General features: G+C 37.7%; 1 protein-coding gene across 1 annotated transcript; it reads left to right on the top strand.

Moving 5' to 3' along the window:
- The first annotated feature begins 371 nt into the window (after positions 1-371).
- LOC134267620 (fatty acid synthase-like) lies at positions 372-17,395 on the top strand. The gene is made up of 29 exons (XM_062749857.1): positions 372-473; positions 737-907; positions 1,286-1,426; positions 2,410-2,583; positions 2,683-2,883; positions 3,019-3,129; positions 3,503-3,733; positions 3,939-4,372; positions 4,651-4,881; positions 5,199-5,388; positions 5,692-5,921; positions 6,270-6,571; positions 6,656-7,038; positions 7,157-7,426; positions 7,706-7,885; positions 8,040-9,279; positions 9,369-9,490; positions 10,672-10,925; positions 11,112-11,472; positions 13,638-13,748; positions 13,877-14,094; positions 14,239-14,586; positions 14,666-14,909; positions 15,220-15,468; positions 15,609-15,959; positions 16,044-16,162; positions 16,270-16,527; positions 16,776-17,015; positions 17,195-17,395. The coding sequence occupies exons 2-29, from the start codon at positions 769-771 to the stop codon at positions 17,318-17,320; spliced, it is 7,458 nt and encodes a 2,485-aa protein (XP_062605841.1). The 5' UTR covers positions 372-473; positions 737-768; the 3' UTR covers positions 17,321-17,395.
- The last annotated feature ends 393 nt before the right edge of the window (positions 17,396-17,788 follow it).

Below are 17,788 nucleotides of genomic sequence, written 5' to 3'. Positions count from 1 at the left end.
TCGTAACTGGGGAAGCTAGGCCTTGCTGAAATACCCCTGTAAATATTGTTCCCGTGCAGCTACTTTGAAAACGAAAAGGTGTTTGGATGACTCACTATCTGTTCTTTCAATACATATATTGCATAAAATATAAATTGAACAGATTTGCAAAATATCAAAGAAACACCCTGAAGTGACCCGGAATTGGCGACTTCACTGTATAATCTGAGGGTCCATTTTAACTTTTCCGAAATTTCGATGAAAATTAAAAATTTCTGTTTATCACTGAAATATTTTCTTTCAAAGGCCTAACAAAACCCAACCTTAAAATGTCCAATACATTTTCACACCGTACGTCATGTCGATGAAGAATGTTATGTACAATCCGAAACGGCAATTAAGCCCCCATATGGAACCTCTTAGATTGGCTACCAGACTTATTCACGCACGAGTGATTTCCCGGTGAAATTGGACTTCTCAGTCGCAGATGGATGGTATGTTATATTTCAGATTATGTTATTCTTGGTAATTTTAATTTTATGACATTGATCTTAAGAATACACATATATTCGAAATATTTTTTTTTTAAATACATGTATATTCAAAATCATTTCAAATAGGAATTAATTATTAAATCACTAACTTCTCCAAAACGTGATTCTTGAAAAAGATTGACGACGGGTAGTCTGAAATACCCGACATCCATAGACACCATTTTATTTAAGATGTTCAGAGTTAATTCTGTCATTACTTTCAGAAAGTTTAAAAACGACGAGGTAACCCGTAAGCATGGAGGAGGAGGGGGAGTCTGTCGTGATATCGGGGGTCTCCTGTCGTCTCCCCGAGTCAGATAATGTGGAGGAATTCCGCAATCATCTGATTAAAGGACAGAATATGGTCACCCACACAAGGAACCCAGAAGATATTGGTAATGCATACATAAACAAGCTGACTTAGCTAAAAAGCTCATATTAGCATTATTTTGCTAAAAAATGTAAAGTATTATTTGGCTATTCGAACACACTTCTCTCTTTGTTTAGTATTTCATTGATTAAATTGTAGAATGCATGAAAAAGAACTGCTTTTTTCCTAAAGAGCAAAAATTTTATTTTGTCCATCCTTTGCTAGAATGAGCATTGTGGCCCAAGGGATTTTTGTGCAACAGTGTGATAAAAAAAATACTCATAACTATTTCTGAACAATTTGAACAGTTTATTTCAACCATTTGAATCATTTTATCACAGTATCTTTATACTAGTAATACATGAAAATTTAGTATATAGTTTTGATTTTAACTACAACACAGCTCCTCCAGTTGGAGGTACCATCAGAGATTTGACCAAATTTGATGCTGGCTTTTTCGGAATCCCTCCCAAACTGGCTAATGTCATGGACCCCCAGTTAAGGATGCTACTGGAGATTACATATGAAGTGTTTGTTGATGCTGGTAAGATTACTCCAGCATGCTAGAGGTTCACGGCGAGATACTTTTGACTTGGCGCCGCGTAACCTCTGGCATCCATTGTAAAAATTCTCGCTGCTGAAACCAAGTGGCAATAAATTATTTTATTAAGAAATAAGGCTTTGTATATTAACGAATGGTACGAAATAATAAAATACTCAATATTTACGATAAAACTTACGCATAAAACCCTGTTAACCTCTCGCATTAGCAATAAATCCATTATTTTTTAAATCGAAGCAGAAATTGAAACAAGTCGTCTGTTTTAAATTCGGAAATGGAATTCAGAAAATCTGACGAAATGAAACTAGTGTAATGCAATGAAAATTTCGTTTTCTGACAAGCAATCCGTAAAATTAATGTGAGGTGAAATCGAAAGTACTTCTGGTGACAAATTGGAATAATGACAATTTTCATTAATTAACAATAATAATGCACAATGAATAAAAGGGATTTTATTATTTCGTGTGACTTTCATACCCCATGCAAACACGTAGGTACCTGAAAAATACTTGTTAACAATTTATTTCACGCATAATACGTTCCGCCCAAAATCTCAGGCGGAACAAGCTCGTTAGAAAATGGCCTTCGGATGTAAGAGTCCGAGGTATATAAGGAGCGTAGGGACGTTAACCGAGGCTCTTACTTGTAGGAGTACTGATAAGATATACTAAAGAGCATGTTAGATTTGCAAGACTAAATAAATTCAGTTTGTAAATATATCTGTGGGCAATCTGTGTACAATGTACATTGGTATAGCTCCAAAATTTAAAACTTAAAGATACAATCAGAAAAATTATTAGTTATTAAATTAAACTGTGGGCAAAGTGTTTTTTTAACTTTTAAAACATTCTAACTGAGACTTAGTACTTTATCACATTTCTCCTGTACTAGATTTGTTTCAATATGATTGTGATTAAAAGATGGTTAAAAAGAATGAAATAAACTCTAAATGTTCCAATGTTCAGGTGTGAGCACTGAGGCAATGAGGGGTTCTAACACTGCTGTTTTTATTGGATGTGGACTCTCTGAAGCATTGGAAGCATATGTCAGTGATCCAGATCACATCAATGCTTATGCCCCAATAGGAGCCAGTTCCAGCATGCTTGCCAACAGGATTTCTTATGCTTTTGACTTGAAAGGTATAGTTTTAAAATGGTAAGTTCTTCCAACTTAGAATAAACACTTCCTATGGTATGCATTTTGATGTCAAGTCATATTTGTGGTACATTGACTTTTAGGTCCTAGTTATGCCTTCAGAAATGGGAGTGGGACTAGTTTTTTGGCACTAGATAGGGCCCTGGATAGCATACGTCAGGGTCGATGTGATGCGGCCATTGTTGGGGCCTGTAACCTGTGTATGAAGGCGGCCACTTCCTTCCAGCTGATGATGCTGGACTTATTGTCTCCTGATGGAAAATGCTGTTGTTGTGATACCAACAGTAAGTATTAAATATTGAATACTTTCATTTGAGATGATTATAAAGCATCACCTGCAAAAGATAATACATGTGTTGTAATTATAGCTTTGTTTGTTGCAGATATAAAAGTTTCTGGCTTATTGTTTCTCTCCTCAGGTTGTGGTACAAATAGAAGTGATGGAGTAGTTGTCGTGCTGCTTCAAAAGCGCAGGTCTGCCAAAAGAATCTACTCCACCATAAGGCACCTCAAATGTTCCTCTATGAAAAGTAGGTGTTCATCTAAATTTTTTTCACCTGAGCCAAATGCTCTGGTGAACTTATCTGACTGAACTTTTTTCAAGTGTCCTCATCTGTACATATTTTTTTTCAATTTTGAAAAGAGACACATTAAGTAACATACTGAAATTCTCTTTCTGTATATCTTAATTTTATCCTAAATTTTGGAGGACTTATTCTCTCCAGAATCAGTGTTTTATTTCCTACCAAACTCTGTTTGGAGAGAAAAAAAAAACAAATAAATTGCCATGTAGAAAATTTCCAGAAATCACCATTGCATTATAATGTTTAAATATTTTTATTTCAAATTAGTTAATTGTTGAATTTATAATTTAAATAATCATTAGAATTTATTTTCTTAAAGAACCCTATTACCCATCACATGAAGAGGAGAAGAAGCTTTTCAAGGAAGTTTATGAAAAAGGCAATGTTGATCCAACTAAAGTGAGCTATGTTGAAATCAATGGCAGCTGTAATGTTAAGGCAGATGCACAGGAAGTGAACAGTGTAGCAGACATATTCTGCAGAAATAGGGAGAGACCTCTGATGATTGGTTCTGTCAAGACAAATGTAGGAGACACAGAAACGGCTTCAGGTAAAGTGCAGTTGAACTTCAGAACTTAAAATATGTTTTTGAGCAACCTCTGTACATTAAATTGTTAAGAGAAAATAATTGCAAGCTTCGTTGCACTTGGCATAATAGTACACAAGGTGTGAAAGTCATAATTTTGAGCATAGTTCCATGTACCCCAATTAAAATTCACTGCTTTTGAATCAATTAAGCTTCTTTTTCATTTTAGGCTTAGTCTCCATTCTCAAAGTGTTGCTAGCAGCCCAGGATGGGATGATGCCTGCAAATCTTCATGTCAACTCCCTTAACCCCTTAATTCCATCTCTCTCAGATGGACGAATAAATTACCTGACTGAGAGAACTAGATGGTCACCTACAATTGTGGGGGTCAACTGTTATGGAATGGGCCATTTGAATGGTCACTGCATATTAGACTTTACACAGAATCCCACTCATGTCGAAAAATCAAGGGAGAAAAGATTGGCTGTTTTCTCTGCTACTACTGAACATGGGGTTGGATCAATATTGGGACACTTAGAAAAGAACTCAGCAAATTTAGCTCTTCATAGCCTGCTGAATGAGAATTCCAAATCTCCTCCAGTCCAGCATCAGTTCAGAGGTTTCACCATTTTGAATTCAGTGCTGAAATGTCAGGAAGTACAGGTAAGGAAATGAAAACTTGTCATATGATTGTACGAGGACTGCACTGTATAGAATTAACCTGCTCTGGTAAATATGTGTTAAATTCACTTGGCATGCATGAACACTGCATGCATTGGATAAACTAGCAATTTTATTAAAGAAGAGTAAAGCACATTATGAATTGACGTGTAGTAAAATGTGGGTTAAGACTAACATCCCTGGGAAAGTTGAATTTTTATAGACTGTTTTAAAAGAATTTTTTAGATTTAAAAAAAAATTTACTTTCTTCAACATGATAGAGATGTTTGGACACAAACTGCCCGCTCTGGTACATTTTCTCTGGTATGGGATCACAGTGGCCCTCAATGGGGAGGAAAATGATGCAGATGAACATCTTCAAACAGTCCATTATGAATTGTGACTCCATTCTACAAAGTCATGGAGTATCTCTGTATGATATCATCATGAAAGGTGGAGATAGTATCTACGATAAATGTCTGAATTCTTTCCTTGGAATCACTTCCATCCAGGTAAATAACTCATTTTGAAATTCAATTTTATGGAATAGGTATAATCCAGTACTAACGAGATAAAAATGAAGATAAGGTTGCAAGTACTTTTATTCCTGAGTTGTTCTTGTAAAATAATGCATGAGTAATTACTCCCTTACAGTCATGCATGGTTTCTACAGTAATTTCTTAAAGTTGGTGAATGCATGTTTTAAAAAGTTTTAATACTTTCCTGAGTTTAGAATTGAGTCATCAATGACTTAAGTTAAATCGACACACAATTAAAGACTGAATTGGTTTTTTTTTTACCATTGTTGAAAAATGCAGTCTTTTAAAAGATAGCCATGGTGGACATGTTGAGGAGCATTGGTATGGAGCCTGATGGTATAGTGGGACACTCGGTGGGGGAGCTGGGGTGTGGGTATGCTGATGGCTCCCTCACTGCTGAGGAGACTCTACTGGCCGCTTACTGGAGGGGGAGGTGTATCCTGGAGGCAGACCTCCCCACAGGGGGAATGGCAGCTGTTGGTAAGATTTTAGTCTTACAACTTAAAGCAAATTGGAGCATCTGTTTGTTTGGGATATTAGATGTTGGGTAAAAAGAAGGGAAAGGTCAGGGATGAAATTGTTGATATAATTGTGATATATGTATGCCTCAACTGTTTACTTCTATTGTTAAACTTAAAATCTCATGAAAATATTATTACCTGGTAAAACATACACTGTCTGTTTGGACTTTTATTTGTCATAAAAACCAATAGTCTAAATGAAAAATAGAGGACTTGTGCTCTTTAGAATATCAACTGTTAGGAACAATAACTTCCTTTACAGGCCTTACATGGAAGGAAGCTAAGGAGCAGTGTCCCAGTGGAGTGGTTCCGGCTTGTCACAACACTGAGCACACTGTCACCATTTCTGGACCTCTGAAGGATGTGCAGGAGTTTGTGAAGACCCTGAAGGAAAGAGGGGTGTTTGCCAGGGAAGTCAACAGCTCAGGGGTAGCCTTCCACTCCTACTTCATGGAGAAAGTGGCTCCACTGATAACAGAAAATCTAAAAGAGGTTGTACTTTTAAGTTCTTAAAAAGGGTAATGAACGTAAATTTTTCATCATCATCAAAAGAGAATTGGTAAAAGAAATTCTGGCTCAACAACATACTTGAAAAATTGTACTGTTGAACTTTGGTATCTGGTAAATTGATGTGCCGAATGCTAGGGATATGTCAGAGGAGTTTATAGTACTAGCAATACAATTTGAGTTTGAGATTCAGATTCATTGTACCACAAAACAATATACTGTAATGCACAATGTATCTCCAAGGCTTCATTTGTCAGTTTCACTTAGTTAAGATACAAAAGAGCTCTAACTGTAAATAAATGTAAGAAAAATTGTGATGTGTATAATGAACAGGTAATAGTGCCAAAGAAGAGGAGTAAGAAGTGGATAAGCTCATCCATTCCAGAATCTGAGTGGTCCTCAGATCTTGCTCAGATGTCGTCTGCTGATTACATCGCCAACAATGTGACACACCCAGTGTTGTTCCAGGAAGCTTTGAAGCACATTCCAGATGGTGCTGTTGTCCTGGAGATAGCTCCTCACTGTCTGCTGCAGGCTGTACTGAAAAGGTCACTGGGGTCAAAGTGCACAGTCATACCTCTAATGCAAAAAGACAATGAGGATAACTCAGATTTCTTTTTGTCTAACATTGGAAGGTAAGATTAGAAAAAAAAATTGTAATTTTCTGAGAATTTCGTTAAGAGAAACAAATTGTGAAATGATCATGCCATTCTTTGCAGGTGCTTTAACTCTGGCATCAACATCAACCCTCTTGGAATGTTTGATCCTCCCACCTTCCCTGTCCCCTCAAACACCCCAAACCTCTCCTCCTACATCCGATGGGATCACTCCACCTCTTGGCAGATCCCCCAGCAGGAGGACTTCCTCAGCGGACAGTCAGGCCGGCAGACAGAGGCCGAGTTTGAGATTGACGTCTCACCCGAGAGTAGGGACAACTTCCTGGTGGATCACTGTATTGATGGCCGGGCTCTATTTCCTGCCACAGGGTATCTGGTCCTGGGCTGGAAGATCCTGGCTAAATCAAAGGGGCTGCTCTATGATAGGATGTCTGTGGAGTTTAAGAATTTTAGCATACATAGAGCTACTGTCCTTCCTTCTGTAGGTAAGTGTAGGTAACATTGCATTTAAAAGACTTGAATTTTCAATTTGTTTTCTTGTTGCATAGGGTCTGTGATAAAATTGCAAAATCCAGTACCCAGAGAATTTTTTTCTCTATACAGGTGTGGTTAAGTTTACAGTCTCTTTAATACCTTCCACTGGGGACTTTGAGGTTTGTGAGGGAGGGACCCTGGTGGCTAGAGGGGTAGTGGAGGCTCCCTATAAGCCCCTCACAACCCTGAGTGATGAAACAGAGTATGTCCTGTCACCAAGTAAACAGACCAAAAACGTCACACCAGAACTAAGCTTGGAGGAAGTCTACAGGGAGTTTAAACTACGAGGATACGAATATGGAGCCAAGTTCTGTGGAATACTTAAAGCCACAGTAAATGGTAAAACATTTTGACTTCTACTTATTCATTGTTATACCTCAAGTCCAAAAGAGAGAGGGTAGTGTACTGTTTTACCCTTGTGTGTCTCTCCATCTATCTGATCATATGTTCGTTTATCCACAACAACAGTCACATAAGAGCAGATTTATAACTAGTGAGTAATGGCTAGCAGTTCTTTCAGTTCATATCATATTTTGACTATGAAGATTTTGAAAATAATTATGGTAAGTAATGGCAGATATTTATTGTGCGTTATTATTTATACCTAATTCATTGAAGGTGAAGAAGGACACCTGCTATGGGAGAATAACTGGGTGGCTTTCTTGGACACCATCATGCAGATGAGTCTTCTGAGTCAGCCTGGAAATCATTTGATCCTCCCCACTGGAATAAAGTATTTATCCATCAACCCACTGCAACACAAGAATAAGGTCTTACCCATAACTGGAAACAAAAGTGGTAAATAAATTACTTAAATATCTAGCTCTGTGAGAGAGGCCTTTCAGAAGAAAGGGAATTGGTCAGTTTTTAATCAGTTTGAAAAAGTATATAGTAACAAAAGAAAATTTGCATGTGTTGAGTTTGATCGCAATCTTTAATATATTGTTTTCAGGAGTATTGGTGAAAGTTTATAAGTATGCTGATACCACAGTGTCTGGAGGAGTAGAAATGCAGGGCTTGGTCACCAGGAGGGCACCTGTTAGGAGGACCCAGGAACCCCCAGTCCTGGAGGAGCATGTCTTTGTACCTTATGTGGAGGAGGGCACAGATTCCTTAGTCACAGCCAGTCTACAGAGGTACTGCCAGATCTGTGTTGAACAAGTGAAACAGGTGCTGAAGAAGTTACAAAATCAAGGACTGTTGGCACAGGGAAATTCTTTTCTGACTTCTTGTGAAAAAGAGTCCAGGGAAGAGGATAATAAGCAAATGGAAGAGGACATTCAGATTTTCAGGAAGAAGATGGACTGTGTTTTGCTACAGACATTACTGAAGGTGAATTCTGTGGACCAAAATGATAACTTTATGACAAATGTTAAGAATATTCTCTCAGCATTTAAAGGTGACCTGTTGAAGGACAGACTATTGTCAAATCACTTGCAAGCAAGGTTTTTGAAGACATGCATTGATGTGGCAATAGAAAACTCAGAAAATCACCTGAAAGTTCTAGAGGTGCAGATTGCTGAAGCAGGACTTTACAAACAAGTACTGAATTACCTGAAGGTTTCCCCTGGTCTACATTACAGCTACACAGTGGCTAGTGCTTCAGTGAAAAGTATTATTGAATTAGAAATTCCCTCAACAGAGATTGATTCCATTCAGTGGGATATTGGGGAGAAGCATGTGAAGGAGGAAGAATATGATTTGGTAATTGTCAGTGACATTTTGCATGAACAGAAAAATGCAGAAAAAGCAGTAGCAAATCTTCATCAAGTGATAAAAGAAAATGGTTTTCTATTGGTTACTGAAATTACCCACAATGCAATTTTGCCAAAGACTTTGGACATCATCAATTTTAGCTCCAAAGAGCCTGCAGGAGAACCCCAATACATGTCTGAAACGGAGTGGGAGACATTGTTTGAGAAGAGTGGTTTTTGTCTTGTGGCTAAAAAAAGTGATTGTCTGTTGATGACCACTTTCTTGCTAAGAAAGATGTGTCAAGAACCTGAGGGTAAAGTTTTATCAGTTAGTGGCTCTCACAGCTCATGGCTCAGCAGACTGAAAGAAGAAGTAGCTGCCATTCAAGAGAAGTCCATTGGATACAATTTATGGTTGACTACTGATTCAGTGGAGCCTTCTGGCATTGTGGGAATGGTCAAGTGTCTGAGGAAAGAGCCAGGAGGGGAGAGGGTAAGGTAAGGACACCTTGTTGAAGAGTTTTGGGGGATTAATATTCTTTTTAAATTGTTACCAATGTTATTTGTATGTATTTTATAATTTTTAGGTGTATTTACAAGATGGATCACAGTTCAACTCTTACTAAGGTGCCAGAGTCTTTGAAGAGTAAAGATTTGGTCATGAACATCATGAGAAAAGGAAAATGGGGTTCTTATAGACACATTCCAGGTAAAGTTGTGAACACAATGAAAATCAATCTATACTGTTTTTAGGTCACCTGGGTAACTCAGGTGACCTATTGCTATCCGTTTTCGTCCGTCGCCGTGCGTCGTGTGTCGTGTGTTAACATTTGAACATTTTCAGCTTCTTCTCTGAAACCAGTGAAACAATTTCAACTAAATTTGGTACACAGCATCTATGGGTGAAGGGAAATATAAATTTTGAATTTTATGGTCCCCGCCCCCCTGGGGCCTGAGGGGAGGGGCCAAAACCACTAAAATTATTGCAATCTTTAAAAATCTTCTTCTTTACTCCTGGACATCAAGCAGGCAAACTGTTGGTATGAATGTAATGAGCATTGAGTCCTCTACCAAAATTGTGAATTTTATGGCCCCAGGGTCAGGGGTTCTGGTGTTAGGGCGGGGCTCTATTGATCATATAGTGAAAATGCATTAATTCTTTGAAAATCTTCTTCTCTGCTTCTGGGTATTAAATAAAGTAACTAAGTACATAGTTATGATGAGTTAGAGTGCCTTTTCCAAAGTTGTGACATTTATGGCCCCAGGGTCAGGGGTTCTGGTGTTAAGGCGGGGCCCTATTGATCATATAGTGAAAATACATTAATTCTTTGAATATCTTTTCCTTTGAATATCTTTTCCTTTGCTTCTTTATGCTAATGATCCAAGGTTATATATTTATGATGAAGAAAGGTGCATCTAGCAAAATAGTTATTTTTTTGGCACCCCTAGGTCAGGGGGTGGGGGTTTACATAGTTTGAAAATAAATTAATGCTTTGAAATCTGCTCTTTGGTATTAATCAACCATTTTATGATAAAATTTGCAAAATTTTGAAATATGTGGCCCCAGGTTCAGGGGTTCCTTTGGGGTGAGGTGCACAACTGGTTATAAAGTGGAAGTGCATTTTCTCTTTGTTACTCTGGTCTACCTCTGGGTATTAAGTAAACAGAGTAAGCATGCTAAGTTTATAATTATGATAAGCAATGTTGCCTCTTTCAAAATTGTGAATTGTTAATTTCATGGTCTCTGGTTTAAAATACGATCCACAATTTAATTCTCTGAAAGTTGTTACACAATACTCAGGTGACCTATAAGGCCCGTGGGCCTCTTGTTATAATATATAGAGTGTCTATTTTTATGCTTTAATTTTTATGCTTTCATCTTCATTATAGTCACTAATGAAAATCAGGTCCCCAGAAAGAGTGATAGGTGTTTTATGACCCAAGCCCAGTCTGGTAAGGGCTTTGTGTGGAGAGAGCTGCCAATGGAGTCAGAGAACAAAACAGAAGATACTGAGGTGTGTCAGGTGTTCTATGCTTCACTGAACACAAAGGATCGATACAGGGACCAGAGGGGACCAGGACTCGGGAGTGAGTTTGCAGGAATCACCAGCAGTGGACGAAGGGTCATGGGACTACACTGTCCAGTAAGTATTGATTTTGCATATCTGTTAAAAAGTATTCTCAAGGGAATTAATAATGGAAAGGTTGGTCAAATGTACTGAATTTTGACTCTCAATAAAAGGTATTTTGAGGTAGGAGCATGTTTAGTCTATTTGTTAATATGTAAACTTTATATTATCTCAAGTTCTGAAAATCTGCAATATTTTCAGGCAGTGGCAACAATTGCAGTTGTAGAGAAAAGGTTTTTAGCTGATGTACCTGAGGACTGGTCCCTACAGGAGGCTTCCTGTGCATTATGGGCTTATGGGATAGCTATTAAGGCTCTGATTTTGGAAGGAAAAGAGTCTGCAGGAACAAAAGTTTTAATCTGTGAGGGTCACACTGATATTGGTATAGCTGCCTTGTCAGTGGCCTGTAGTTTGAATTGCAGTGTTTTCGTTACTGTCCCCTCCGCAGAAAAAAAGAACTACATCCAGACCTTCTTTACAAAACTGAATCCCAGCCAAGTAGTTGTCGTGGAGGAACCTTCCATGCCCGAGTTTGAAATCTTACGGCATACTGATGGGAAAGGTAATTCAATGGCAAAACATTTTTTAACTCGCTTCATTGAATTTAGGAAGAGCTTATGTCATTTTCTTTTTTTTAGCTCACCTGAGCCAAAGGCTCAAGTGAGCTTTTCTGATCAAAATTTGTCCGTTGTCTGTCGTCGTCGTCATTGTCGTTGTTGTCGTTGTTGTAAACTTTTCACATTTTCATCTTCTTCTCAAAAACCACTGGGCCAGTTTCAACCAAACTTGCTACAAAGTATCCTTGGGTAAAGGGGATTCAAGTTTGTCCAAATGAAGGGTCATGCCCTTTTCCAAGGGGAGATAATTATGAATTAGGCCATCCTTAAAAAAATGTTTTTTTGCGGTAACGCGACCGACTCACCAAAATCCACCCGACTGGATTTTTTTTATCGGTTCAAAAATCTTTTTTTTTTTACGTATCCATTTTCCGATTTTATCAGATTGTTATTTTTTTTTTACATCTTGGTTACACCGACGCTTTATCTTTCCCCCAAGTACTATTAAAATGTCTTTGTGATCTACAAATTTAGAGATGGCGTCCGAGAAGATTGCGGGAAATATTGACTCTATAGTTCTGTCAGTTACAGTAAATTTTAAAGGAAAATCATCTTAATTACTAGGCCAAAAAAAAATATAGTACGTCAGTTCCACCTTACAGATACATGGTATGATGTTTACGAGATCGCCACAAAATTGGTGGCAGACAAAATTCCACGTGGGATGATTGCGGATTTGCAGCTAATTAATAAACGATCAAAATCTTAAACCTCGTAAATATCACACCCCCGAAACACTACATTAGTGTGGAGTCAGTTATTTGAGGTACGTGGCTGATGGGAGTCACTTTCTTAGAAAAAGTTTGCCTAAAAAGAACTGATGTGTTCTGATATTTGAGCAATAAAAGATTGAATTCATTTAGAATGCTTTAATTTTCCTGTTTGATAAGTAAGGTGAAAATTGAGACATAGTTAATACCTCTATATCATCGAAATTTATTTCTGACATTTTGTCTCAAAAAAAAAAAAAAAAAACCTACCTACCTACTCACACCTAAAATGATGAGGCGCGTTACCGCAAAAAATAAATTTTTTAAGGATGGCCTTAGAGAAAAATTAATGGCATTTTTAAAAAATCTTCTTCTCAAGAACCACTTGGCCAGGAAAGATGAAACTCATGTGAAATCATCCTCAGGTAGTGTAGATTCAAATTTGTTCAAATCATGACCCCTGGGGGTAGGGTGGAGCCAAAATGGCCGATCAAAGTTTTACATAGGAATATATAGGAAAAATCTTTAAAAATCTTCTTCTCAAGAACCACTGGACCAGGAAAAATGAAACTCATGTGAAATCATCCTCAGGTAGTGTAGATTCAAATTTGTTCAAATCATGACCCCCAGGGGTAGGATGGGGCCAAAATGGCCGATCAAAGTTTTACATAGGAATATATAGGAAAAATCTTTAAAAATCTTCTTCTCAAGAACCACTGGACCAGGAAAAATGAAACTCATGTGAAATCATCCTCAGGTAGTGTAGATTCAAATTTGTTCAAATCATGACCCCCAGGGGTAGGATGGGGCCAAAATAGTTTTACATAGGAATATATAGGAAAAATCTTTAAAAATCTTCTTCTCAAGAACCACTGGACCAGGAAAGATGAAACTCATGGGGAATCATCCTCAGGTAGTGTAGATTCAAGTTTGTTCAAATCATGACCCCCGGGGGTAGGGTGGGGCCAAAATGGCCGATCAAAGTTTTACATAGGAATATATAGGAAAAATCTTTAAAAATCTTCTTCTCAAGAACCACTGGGACAGGAAAGATAAAACTCATGTGAAATCATCCCCAGGTAGTGTAGATTCAAATTCAAATCATGACCCCCAGGGGTAGGATGGGGCCAAATGGCCGATAAAAGTTTTACATAGGAATATATAGGGAAACATTTTAAAATCTTCTTTTCAAGTACTTCAAAGCCATGCTTAGTGATATTTATAGGCAATCATTCTCAGGTAGCGTAGATTCTAGTTTGTTCAAATCATGACCCCCTGGGGGGTTAAAATTCAAGCTCCCCCCCCCCCCAGTAAACTTTCAGTTCTGATCTGATATGTGCTTTTCCTAGCCAATTGCTCAGGTGAGCGATGTGGCCCCTGGGCCTCTTGTTCTAATTTAGGTGTGGATCTTGTGATGAATACTGCTCTGGACAGATCACTGTCAGTTGATGTCAGCATCTTGTCCTCTGGTGGAAAAGTGATGGATTTTGCTCAAAATGCAGTGCAGAAAAGTAAGAGGCATTTCACTCTGTAACTTGTGCTTAAATGATCACTATAAATTCATATTCTTTTACAATAAAAAATTATATTAAATATTATAAAATTATATATAGTTATTTTGTGCTTGTATTTTTTGTAGATGTGGTCAGAATAGTTGATGCTATGGAGTACAAGAAATTGGACTTGGAAAAAATTAAAATTGATGACTTCCAGGTGATATTGGAACACTTTTCTAGAGGAGTAAAGTCAGGGGCTTACAAGCCAATCCCTCACAAATGCTTCAACAGTGACGATATACAGAGAGCTATGACAGATCTAGAAACAATGAAGGGATATCATTCTAAAACTGTTATTAAGGTGCTGCATTGTACTAGAGTAAATTACTTGTTAGAAAAGACTAAACACAGTTTTTTATAATTATCTTGCATATACTTATTCCATTTTCTTTTACATTTCAAGATTCTAAAGTGCAGAATTAGTGGTAAATACTTTCATTAATAGATCCGGGATGAGAAAGACCAAGTTGGCAAACCTGTGGACTCAGTCTTAAAACCAGTTCTAAGCACAGCTGGATGTCATCCAGACAAAATCTACATCATAACAGGAGGATTGGGAGGTTTTGGTCTGGAGCTGGCTAACTGGTTAGTAGACAAAGGAGCCAGAAAGCTGGTTCTCACATCCAGATCTGGAATCAGGACCGGGTACCAGGCAAGAAAGGTCAGGCTTCTGAAGGAGCAGGGAGTGGTGTCTGTGTTGACTGAAGACATGACATCAGAAGGAGGTTGTCGCTGTCTGATAGAGGAGGCCATGAAACAAGGACCTGTGGGAGGAATATTTCATCTGGCAATGGTAAGTCAGTAAAGTTGAACTCTAGAAAATGAAGTATATGGGTGGAGTACAGTTGAATTCAAAAGGCAATTTTTTTCAGGTGTTGAGGGATGGTATGCTTGAAAACCAGACCAATGAAAATTTCAAAGATGTCCTTGATCCAAAGGTTCTGGGTGTTGTTCATCTGGACAACTGGAGCAGGACCTTGTGTAAGGATCTGGATTGGTTTGTTGTCTTCTCTTCAGTGACCAGTGGCAGAGGCAATGCTGGTCAGACTAACTATGGTTATGCCAACTCATTTATGGAGAGGATCTGTGAACAGAGGCAAGCAAATGGATTTCCAGGTAAAAGAGGCACTAATAAGATTAAAAGTTACTTAAGATTTTAAAGCACAAAGGAATTGGAAATTTTGTGTTCTATAAACAGGAAAAACTAGTCACCAGTGGTTCAAAAAATATTGGTTTGATGAGACAGTCAAATGAATTTACCAATAAGGACTTTTAAAAGTTATCCTCATATTTGGCAAGGTTTCAGAATACACTCTATTCATATAAAACAGGTTTTACTGTACAGTTGTTGAACTGTTTCTGTAGTTAATTATAGCCTTTACAATTTAAGCATCTAAGAGAAATCATATTTCTGTCATTTTTACAGCTCTAGCTATCCAGTGGGGTGTGATAGGAGATGTGGGTGTGGCAGTTGAGAAGTTTGGGACCAAGGTAACAGCTGTAGGAGGGACCCTGCCCCAGAGAATGTCTTCCTGTCTGGACTCCCTTGACCAGTTCCTTTGCCAGTCTAAACCAGTGGTGTCCAGTTTTGTTCCAGCTCCAGTGTCCATGAAAGCAAGAGCACAGGAAGACAAATCTGAAAGGACATTAATGGAATCTGTCATGAAAGTCTTGGGTAGAACTTCTTCTTTCTTTTTTGATCAGGAAGTTTTTGTAAAAAATACATTACATAATCATTTCAGAAGTACATTTATCAAAAAGGGAGCTCATTGATTTAATTGTTAGGTATGGGGGTGAGGTTCTTTTCTACTTCAGGTTTAAAAGATCCTGCAGCTTTGAGACCAGAGTCCACACTTCTAGATCTTGGTATGGATTCATTAATGGGAGTAGAAATCAAACAAATCATGGACAATCAGTATAACATTGATCTGGCTGTCCCAAATATCAGGAAACTAACCATTCAAAAACTCAGAGACATGTCTGAGGCCAAGAGTGGAGGTAAACAAGAGACTGATATCAACCTGAATGAGGTCAAGGAGGAGAATGCAAACATAAATATAGAGCTGGAGGAGACGAATTCATTCAGCATTCCCTTGGATTGTGTGGTTCAGCTATCTCCAGGACAACCAGACAAAACCTCCATTATCATCCTACATGGCTTAGATGGTATGTCACTGTCATATGAATGTCTCATAAAGATCCTTTTTGATGATGATGATAATGATAGATTTGGTTGATCTTTCTTGAAAGGTACTTTTGGATCATGGAAGTCACTTGGTCAGTTCCTAGACAACCCACTATATGGAGTTCAGTGTACCCCAACAACTCCTTTGGTATCAGTGAAAGCAATGGCAGGATTCTATATTACAGTAGAAATCTATTATGTAGTTGAATTTTTGACACTGATGCAATTAAGTAGCATAAATTGTACAAAATTTTTATTATTGAACACCTGCAATAAAGAATTGTTTTGCAGAAATTGGCTCCTCTTCTGGAGAAGGGGTGTTTCCTTGTTGGAGTGTCCTATGGATCTCTGTTGGCTTTACACCTTGCTCAGATGGTCCAGACATACTGGAAGTCTGCTGTATGTAAGATAGTTGCTGTAGACAGCAGTCCTGAGGTACTGCCAGATCTGTGTGGGCAGACACTGAGGGAACAGAGACACCTGAGTGCCAGTATGTGTGATGATGTCATTCTACAGAGCTTCCATCAACTTGTTGGACTGGATACATATGTAAGTTGTCTGTTAAAATTGTGAAATATTTCATGATTGAAAATCTGTTATTTCAAAGGTTTATGTATTTCATTGTCATGCAAAGTGTTAACTTGGTGTGCTTTTGGTAATGAAATATCATTTAATACTCTAATATTTTACACTTTGTTCAAATAAATTCAAGATATCTATTAAGGTATAACTGCAGATGTTATTTACCAATATAATTTCATTAGCAAAATGAAAAAGATATCAAATATCCCTTACAGAATTACCAGATGGAGACTTCCTTACATGAGAAGCTGAGACAGACGGTCCATGCTGTGATAGATGCCGGCCTGGTGACCAGTGCTTCTGATGCTTCCTACACCATACAGAACTACCACAAGAGGGCGCTCAATGCCATGCATGACCACCCCCCTACTGTACAGTGTGATGTCATTCTCATCAGACCTCAATATTCAGGGTTTAAATTTTGCCAGTTGTATAATGACTACAAATGGAGTGAGGTGGGTTTTTGTTTTGATATTGCAAACTTATTTTCTTCCAGAGCTGCATGTCAGAGCAATGTATAACAAGGTTTAACTGAAATTCAATCTCTGATCTCTTTCAACCTTTGTACTTTATGGAGTTTGATAATGTTCCAACCCATATGTGTTGAATTTTTCCTCCATTTTTATGTCTTCAGCACTGCAATGGAAAGGTGACTGTTCACATGATTGACTTTACACATGAAGAATTTGGAAGGAACAAAGAGTCCTTTAGAGAAGTGGCCAACATCCTCAAACTTGCACAATTCTTGGACAGTGTATAACATTTTCTGTCATTAATCAGCCAGAAATATGTGCTATATTGTTTTGCTCAATTATTTGGTGTACAAAATTATTAAATTTGCAAATTTCCTCAAGAGTTGTCTATTTTGTTTACCATATTAAGTACAGATTTATAACTATATTTTATGCTTTGTTTAAAATTATGATAAGTGTAGTGCAGTTTTGCATTGATATATACTCCTCATCGAGAAATTCATTGCAAATTAGAACTTTAAAAATACATGTACTTCCAATCTGCAACAGCCAGGGGTGTAGACAGAGACAGAAATATGATTACAGCAAAACTTGAACTAATAAACAGCAATGTCCTGGAACTGTTCAGTTTTTTTTGTTTTTTTTACATTATATCCATTTTTTGTCTCGGTAAAAATTTTCATTGTATAATGGATAGTCTGAATACACTTTTGACTTCACAATTCATCATGTCATTATACCAAATTGTACTCCTT

This window comes from Saccostrea cucullata, unplaced genomic scaffold, assembly GCF_032062105.1.
Source record: "Saccostrea cucullata isolate Sc308-1 unplaced genomic scaffold, CSIRO_AGI_Scuc_v1 ctg1176, whole genome shotgun sequence".
Lineage (NCBI taxonomy): Eukaryota > Metazoa > Mollusca > Bivalvia > Ostreida > Ostreidae > Saccostrea > Saccostrea cuccullata.
This window is presented reverse-complemented; position numbering and strand designations above follow the sequence as displayed.